Raw genomic sequence first — 9507 nt, forward strand, 5'->3', positions numbered from 1 at the left:
TTGACTTTCAGCTTTGGTGACATTCTTCTAACTTGAGGCTTTGTAGATTTTTAATCTCATCTTTAGTATATGAAAATAGTGTGTCACTTGATTGTTTGTAGCTCAAAGTCATTCGTCATTATGTAACATGGAAATTGATTTTGTACACTCATTTCACAAAGGCTTAGCACACATCCTATTTGCTTCAAATGTTATATTCATTAGTTTCTCTTCAAAGGGGTTGTGAGATAACAAATGACACAAGTGTAAAAAACATTGCCTTGATTGCAATGAATATGATACATGTTTCTCTTAGTTGGGAAAGAAGTAATAGTAGATGTATACATGGCCTTGTCTTGAATGTAGCCCTTGCTGAACTTGAGTTATGATTTCATTAATGACATCAAATTCCATGGAGAGATATAGGGGCATGTAGAAGGAAGGAGGGTACCTAAACGCTGTGTGTGAAAGAATTTGTAATAATCATTGCACAACAGAGTGGTTATATGGAAACAACTTCAAACCCCAAGCTACATCCTCACATTGATTGATATAAGGTAATACCTTGCTATCATCAGCTTTCCAATTGTTAATGCAATCATATTGTGGAGGGGTGTGAAAGCAAGGTTCAAGGGAGGAAACATAGGTACAAGGAGAGGTTGCATTCTTCTGAGCACTAGGCATGAGAATCCAAGGTTTGATGCCTGCTAGACCATAGGCTACATACCCAAAGGTAGAAACAGGACTTGTGACCAGGGTGTCACAAAAAGAAAGGAGACACATCTCAGCCCATGCCTTCACATTATGGCCATGGTTGTTTAATGCTTGATTTATCTCATTACTTGGCTGATGCACACTCACAACTTCTCCACTTTGTGTTCCATAATCTAAATATGCTTCCTTTAAATGCTTAGAGAAATCAGATTGTAAGGAAGTCACTAGTACTGCTAAGGACTTTCCCTCCTTATAATCATAAGCATCCTCGTCCTTTTCTTTTTTATCTTGGTTTGTTTTTAGTTTGGGTAAGATCTCCTTTGTTTGAATGCAATCCATGACTTGAGTTGTGAGTTGTGGTTCAAAAACAAGCCAACCTGCAGACCGCACCTGTTTTTTCATCATAAGGAAGTGAATGTTGATAAAAGGGACAATAAACTTATAGTAAAGGTAACCAACTCAAATCTAGCTTGTTAATGGCAAGATCTATCAAGTGGTCTTTATATAAGCTTTTTGAAAATAAAAGGTTTAATTTTCCATCAAATATTTCGTGTCAACGCACCTTATTAATAGTTGCTACTAACTAGAACAATGTTCAAAATAAACCTTTTTGATCGTATAAGGTTCGGAAACCTTTGGACCCTTAGATGGATTTTTGAATCAAAGCAAGTTAATTGGCGGTCTTTAGGACTATATATATATATATAAATGTTCCAAATGTCCATATCAAGATTTAGATATTATTTTTCAAGATTCGGAGGTTTCTCTAGAAAGTGTGCAACATATCTTATTTATATCTTAGTTTAGCTTCTCATGAGGAGGTACCATTTCTAGAGCAAATTTGATCAATCTAATATTGGCAAAAAGAATGATGCAAGGTAAGGAAATGAAAGAATGCTTACTTGTATTTGATTAATTAGATATCATTGAGAACAACTATGCAAGGTAAGGAAAGTGAAGGAATACTTACTTGTATGCCCACCACATGAGAAGCTTTGGCCAGGTATGCATTGTAGTAGCGCCTGATCCATCGCCACACCGGATTTGTGGGGAAGAGGAGGTAGCGGGCGAGGTGATGGAAGATGGCGTCTCTGTGCGGAAAGAGGAGCTCAAGCTGCTCTCGGAACTGCGGGAGGTAAAGGAACAAGGCGGGCACGTAGTAGAGGTTGGATCTGAGGAAGAGCCAGGGGGTATGGCGGAGGGAAGCTTGCTCGGGCTCACAGAAGAAGAGACGGTGGTAGAAATCATAATTGTGCGTGATATCGAGCTGCAGGAAAGCGGGAGCAAGAGTCGATGGTGGTGAGGCGGCCATGGCGGCCGCTTCTGCTTTTCGCATGGCTTGATCGACCTCTCGACTATCGTCTGGATCGCGACGATGGCCGGTTTGCTGCAGGAAGCGGCTGAGGGTGTGAGGGGAGGATTGATTGAAGACCATGAAGGGAGAGAGATGGTGGGGTAAGAGCCAGGAGGTGTTGCCGGGGAACGGCTCGCAGAGAAGGTCGGCCATGTCTGAGACCGGCTCGAGAAGAAGTACGCGGCGGCTGAGAAGAGCGAAGAGGAAGGTCGAGACGAGGCTAATCAGCCGGTTGCCAAGGCCGCTCGCATCAGCAACCCATACAACATACCTGCATTCACCATCATCATCATCATCATTGATTATCGCATCACCGTCGTCTTCAGCAGCAGCTTCTCGTGAGGATATTATTCTGTGTTTCCGCCATTGTCTCCCTGCAGCTGATTCTGACCTAATCCTGACCACGTCCTGTGATCTCTGCAGCAGCCTCTCTTCTGCCTCCAGGTAGCCTCCCGTCCCCGGGCCGCACCTCTCGTGGAGAGCTTCGTACTCTCTCAGCTTTCTTATCAGATGCGGCGACGGCTTCTTATCATCTTTATAATCTTGTGCAGCGCGCCTGAAGCGATGGATCAGCCCTCTGCTCCTGCACTTCTCTGTATCAATCTCATTCGTAAGAAGCCCTCCAAGAGTGAAATCATCATCATCATTAGCTTCTTCTTCTGCTTCATTAATGCCTCTCGTCACCTTCTCATCGGCCGCCATGGCGGCAGCTGCTGCAACATTAACAGACAACACATGCGATATTTAGGCGAATCCGAAGCGAATGGATCGATGTAAGCTGGATGAACTAATTCAGTTATGACCCTAATCATGTTTGCCCAATGTGGTAAATATAATGATTTAGACCTTGCAGGCGATATTGCGACCAGGATCGAACCGCGGCCATGCTGCTGAGAACGGACGGTAAGAACATGTACACTCCCACAAGCGTCGACGCCACGATTATGGTAACCCAGAACCGGGCTGAGGCGCGTCTCTTGAAGTCCGCATGCTGATGCAGGAGCTGGTGCGATTGACTGGGAATATTGATTAAGGCATGAGAGAAGCAGCCATGCATGAGCTCCTGCATCCTTTCCTCTCCGTCCTTACACGTTAATCCAGCTCCTCCCGACTCATTATAAGTGTTATGCAGGAGCTCCCCGTTCCGTCTTGAGCGAGCCATCTCCATCGTGAATTTGAGAGAGAGAGAGAGAGAGAGAGAGAGAGGCTCAAGTCCAGTCTTTGTCTTTGGTTGCCTTTCTTCACAATCATATTAAAGCTGCCCTAGAGGCTAGTAATCGTGAGCAAACCCGTCTTTCAAGACGTACTCTCTACGAAAATATGTAACCTTTAAACCTTCTTTGAAAACCTTCATCCTTATGGTTTCAAAGGGTCCGGGGGCATTCAATTATAAACGTGTCCTATCACCTATGTTGACCAATGACATCCTTTTAATCATGTTGCCTACAAACATAGAACAATATACACCTAGAACCAAATACCATTGAACAATACATACCTAGAAGGATTACTTATAGGCATTATTGTCCAAAAGGGGTGGTTCAATTCAAAAAAGAAAACAAGGTACTTGTAACAACACTCCAATAAAAGGATAATATTCTACGTTAAGCAATATCAAAAATACTGCAAAAATGTATATAGAGGCCTTATATAATGGGACTTAAATGCAATTGATATATGGATTGTTTCTCTGGGAGTGACTCATAGAGGAAGGGTAAGGTAGCATAACAAAAGTCAAGTCTAGCCATGCATAAGACAAAAGCTAAGCCATCACATAAAAGGTCAAGCCTAGTATATACAAGGAAAAAGCATCAACAACGAGAGTTTTAGGTGAAAGCATGGTTAGGTGGTACCGTTTTTTAAAATTTTAGGTAGAAAAATTAAAGGTACTTGTAGACTATAAAATACCTTTTAATGACTTACTTGAAAATCCAAAAGTGTTTAAATAGACCATAGTATCAAAAAGTATTGATTGTAATATTCTTTTTTTTTCAAAATTTTAAAATAAGTCATATTCAATGCTAAAATTACTATTAGTAACACACCTTTTTGGTAGTACCTAACCATACTTTGACCCTTTTAAATGCAGATTTTAAAGCATAGTTAACATTTTTTATGTTGAATAAATGGATTAGAATGTGAAAATAGGCAGCCATGTTTTGCATATGTGGGTGTTTCCTCTATATGCAAGCATTAATAAGTTGGTGGAAATGATAAAGCGGGGAAATCACGTGTAAAAATGCTCACAAGAGTGACATTATCGAATAGTCAACATTTCAAGAAAACTTCAACAGAGCTTTAGAAAAGCTACAAAACAAAGACCTTAGAAAACATGAGTTGTTACCAAGAGGATCATAAGATTAAACATTTTATGCCAAGTAATGAAGGTGTTGTCATTTTAACCCTCTTAAATCGTTATCTTAATTAGTATTGCCTATTAAGAGGGCATGGTGTTCTAAACATAGTTTTAAAATCTCTACTTACATAAGCCATGCACATTCTTTGAGCTTGAGACTCTTTTTGATCTATTGGTAAATGTACAATTGTAAGATTAAACCCTTTATGCCAAGTAATCAATGAACCCTCTTAAATCGATGTATTTATGAGTATTACATACTAAGAGGGCATGGTGTTCTAAATATACTTTAAAAATTGCTACTTACATAAGCTAGGTTCATTCTTAGAGCTTGAGACTCTTTTTGATCCATTGGTAAATGTACAACCATATGTTTGTGCACCCCAACTATAGCCATGCCCAAAGTAAATGTCATTTGATTCTCTTCCATTGTAGTAATGCAATTCTCTATGTTTGAAGACTCTTATGTATTAAGTTAAAGGCATCATTAAGCAAGAAGATTTTTAAAACTAGATTATCACTTATCATCTAGTATGAAAAGTTGATTAAGCTTTCATGTTATATTATGGATTACAATTAGTAGTTAACCTTCCATTTGTAGAATTTACTACAATTGCTAATTGTGGTTGCTTAAATCTAAAATAGGTCAAGATGATGATGCAACTACCAATATTTGTATAGCTTAAGGGGGCTCAAAATAATCTCATTTTAACGTGTTTTTTCAACTATTAACATCCAAGTGTCTGACCATCATCTTCCAACATCCACTTTGTGATCTATTTACTTCAAACTTCGTCGACTTGGATTCCTTCGTTTTGGATTTCCTTTGAATCATAATATAATATAACATATGCATTTTTAAAAAACTTCAAGCTTCCTTATTTTTGGATTTCAAATTGGTAACTACTAAAGGTAAAGATTCTAGTTTTAACCGTAGAAAATTGAAATGCAAGTGTGCAATTTGTTTCTTTTTCCTCGTAAGAAGAATAAAAGACCCGTGGTTATAGGATGTTAGTTATAGAGGCCACCTAAACCTTGTCTTTCATCATTGCATGAGTTGACTTTTATTATGCTACTATAGTTGTAACTTGTTGACATTGAGTGTTTACAATATGGATGTAATCTATCCCTAATCAACCTAGATTATTGAGCCACATGATCATGCAATTTCAACTTGGCCATTCCTCCTATTGAGGCCCATAGCTATGCATATATCTTTCTGTTAGATCATGGCCCATGTAGCATGAACTTTTACTTGCATGTAGATGTCCTTTTCGAGATTCACTATAATCACTATCATGTGGCCCATTAGCCAATAACATTGTAACTTATAGAAAAAGACTACTTAGCTTTCCAACACCTCAAGACTCAAGAGAAACACACTTGTGTTAATTTGGATGCCAAACTTCAAGAACATGCACCAAATGGGCAATGCATTTCTTTTCCAAAAAGTACATGCTTATCTACAAATATGAAAAGCCTTCAACTAGATTTTTGTAATTCGTGCATGTTCTTGAACCACGTTGCAAATAAAAACCTTCTAAGTTATTTTAAATGAACTTCTAGTTTTTGTTAAGCATATTGATGATAACATCTTCACCATGGATCGAAGTTTCTAGATTTTGTTAAGCATATTGAAAATAAAATCTACACCATGGATCGAAGCTACAAATATACACTAAAGGAACGGAAACAATAACTTTGACTAAAAAAGCTATCAATATACACTAAGGGAAAGGAAACAATAACTTTGACTACAAAAGGTTTTGAGAAACTTCATTTGCATGTATGCATGCCCATATTAATGATAAAATCTTCACCATGGATCTAAGCTTCCAAATTTTGTTAAGCATATTGAAGATAAAATATACACCATGAATCAAAGCTATCAATATGCACTAAAGGAATGGAAATAACTTTGATTATAAAAGGTTTTGAGAAACTTCTTTTACATGTGTGCATGCCCATGCACACATATGCTCTCTTGCTCACTCATCTCCCTGTGTGCATGCGTGCATGCGTGTGTGTGTGCATGTGTGTGCGTGTGTGCATGTACATATGCAAATAGTATGTGTAATGTTGTATGTGCATGCACAAGCATGCACTTTATATGCATGTTTATGTAATTGAGGGTGTGTTTTAAAACACGTGTGCATGTACTAAGTTGTGTATACATATTCTCTCTCTCTCTCTCTCTTCCCCCCTTGTGAAGTCTATGTCTTTTATTATGCCATTAAAATCTCTAGAAGACATTTAGGTTTATCAAAATATTAATCTAAAAGTAGTTTTTTTTCCATTTTTTTCTCTCAACTCTTACAGTATGTCTTTCTTTTTCCTTTTTCTTACTTACTAATTATTTATAACCAAAGGTGAAAGGTATTCAAAATGGTACTCCAAGGATATAGCAACTTCTTGTTATGCTCTTGCTATGCCATCACACAGTCACATAACATTTCTTCACTACCAATTTTAATAAACAAGATGTAAAGCCTTAATGTTAATACATCTTCTATGAACAAAATGAGTGTTATCTTTGTGGCACATATAGTGAGATATAATTGGAATCAAAATCAAATAATAACTTAGTAGGATGTTGAAATATGTATTCAATATTAATTGACTTTCACTTGCGAGTAGAGTTTAATTTGAAATGCATTACACATATAGACCAAAAACTAGTGCCTTTAAATCCTTGGAAATTCATAAACCCACATTCATTTAACAAAAGGTGTTCTACGCGATAATGTTAGGGCCTTCCTAGGTTCGGAATACCTAAGGGTAATAATTCATTAGACCAAATTTTTATCCTCAACTTAGGGACCTTTTCATTATGTAGGATGTTTTGTACTTGGATGCTTTGTGATGCCTTTTTCCTAGTTCCAATGGCAATATTTAAAATAGTAATGATACTCATTTTTTAAGGGAATAGTATTTTCTCATCATCCGGTATATGTTCTTACTTAGCACACAAGTTTTAAATAACCCAACAAGGGGCACATATGCACCTCATATCTTCAAGAAACCCTCTCTCCATCAAAAACTCTATGTTTTTATATTATTTTGAGGAATTTATCATCTAGCACTTGATTACATCAATGGTAGCTCTATTTCATAGATTTTAAAACCCTCATGACATCCTACTCCTTTATTTTGGTAGTGTAATCAGATTTTTCAATATGTATCTTTTTTTATAGTTTTATCAATGTGACTTCCTTGTTTATACCTAACATCAAGCTAACTAGAGATAATGTTGAGATTTGAAGACAATTGATCAAACCTATTCTCAACCTATCCTACGTACTATTTTTGGAAATTAAATAAATCTTGGATGAAGATAAGCATGCACTATAAGGGATTAGGCTTGTAGGTAGCCATATTGATGCTTTTTTGGAACTTTAAAAAACTTATAAGTGCATCTAACATCATCTTGAAGAAACCTTTAGAAGATCCATGTCCAATTCATGTGTATTTCACAAAGGAAAAATGCAATTATACATGTGCTTTTATCTTGCAACCGAACTATAATTTTTATGGCACTTTAAACATGAATTTATACATGCTATGATTGCACTTTTCATGCATATTTAAATGCGCTAGATACTAACAAAAGAAAAATTCTAGGGATTTGCTAGTTGCAGAATTATGCTATAGTTCTACAACTAATATATATATATTTAAAAAGGTCCATTTTTGCATATGAATTGGGTATTGTTTTTGCCAATGCATATGCCTAGCCAAAATATATATGCATAGCCTCTAGACTAGCTTATATATTTGCATAGCCTTTGTTCTAGTCTATGCACTTGTGTAAGAAAAGAAAATAGAATAGAAAATGAAACTACCAAAGCAATTAAAGAATGTAAAGAAAGAACAATAAACATTCTTATTCTTTAAAAAACTAAGAAATAAGAAGTGGAGAGGCAAGAAGAAGATAAGAAGAAATGAAAATAATGCCTAAATTGGGAATTGAATAAGAACTTGCTCCACTTTCTTTTCTAATTTCACTCAAAGACAAACTTCAAATCCATGTCTATCTTGTGTCTGTAAAGTTCAATTATAGATAAAGTTCAAGCCCATGTATACAAAGTAATATTATGAAGAAAGATAATCTTGTTTTTAGTTTTCTATTGCACTACTCTAAGCACATCTATATGTGCGACTATAGCCACTGCTATAGATGCTATTATACATTTACATAAGAAAGGAAAATAGAATGCATAGCTAAAAACTAGAAAAACCATAAAAGAATATAGAGGAAGACCAACAAACATCCATGTTCTTCAAGACACTTAAGAAACAAGAACTAGAGAAGTTTAAAAAAAGTAGGGAAAAAATACCTTATATTAGATTTGAAGAAGAACCTCCCCCAATTTCTTTCGGTACATGCAACCCTCCTTTACTTTAGATAGAAGAAAATCTCTCCTCTCTTATTTTTCTTGTGCCTATACCTTTTCATTAATGAAAATTTTCAGGCCCATGTAACAAAGTAATATGGAAAAAGAGCGTCTTATTTTAGCAATTATTTGCACTATTATCTAAGAATTTATTTCTATGATCACCTAGGCATTTATCTATGCTATGACCTACACATTCACTTGCACCATTAGTGATATGTTTACCTAGATGTTTACCTACATACTTAAAAGCATCATTAGCTAGACATTTACTTGCACCATTACTTTCAAGTTTATCTTTGCCATGACCCACACTATTACTTGTATGTTCAAGTGAGCTATTATATACACGTTTACTTATGCTATTTTGTGTGCAACTTAATGTAAGTATGAAAATAAAGTGGAGAAAGAAGAGAAAACATCATGTGTTGGGGGTCAAGGCACCTCTGCCCAGCCGCTAGTGTATTACTACACTGACAGTACTCGCACTTGCACATTGCAAGCAGTGGGCACCCATCATTGTCACTTTATTCTTTATTCTTGTAGTGACAGATGAATAAAGGGAAGGCCGATCACACATTGTGACTGTTGGAGTTCCTACATTGTGACTCTCTCTCTCTCTCTCTCTCTCTCTCTCTCTCTCTCTCTCTCTCTCTCTCTCTCTCTCTCTCTCTCTCTCTCTCTCTCTCTCTCTCTCTTGCTCTTGCTCT

At 36.7% G+C, this 9507-nt stretch overlaps 1 protein-coding gene across 2 annotated transcripts; it reads right to left on the bottom strand.

The window, feature by feature from the left end:
• Window positions 1–218: 218 nt before the first annotated feature.
• On the bottom strand, window positions 219–3356 carry LOC148013445 (putative fucosyltransferase 7). Of its 2 annotated transcripts, none has more exons than XM_087667936.1 (3): window positions 2894–3356; window positions 1664–2757; window positions 219–1083 (listed from the first exon to the last, which is right to left on the bottom strand). In XM_087667936.1, exons 1-3 carry the CDS (start codon window positions 3213–3215, stop codon window positions 463–465), a joined length of 2037 nt encoding a protein of 678 aa, XP_087524062.1. In that variant the 5' UTR covers window positions 3216–3356; the 3' UTR covers window positions 219–462. The 2 variants fall into 2 exon arrangements, with proteins under 2 accessions (XP_087524062.1, XP_087524061.1); XM_087667935.1 differs by having other exon boundaries at window positions 1664–2760; window positions 2894–3355.
• Between the last annotated feature and the right edge of the window lie 6151 nt (window positions 3357–9507).

This window comes from Lygodium microphyllum, chromosome 26, assembly GCF_053477565.2.
Source record: "Lygodium microphyllum isolate KBCC chromosome 26, Lygodium_microphyllum_v1.1.10, whole genome shotgun sequence".
NCBI classification, from domain to species: Eukaryota; Viridiplantae; Streptophyta; class Polypodiopsida; order Schizaeales; family Lygodiaceae; genus Lygodium; species Lygodium microphyllum.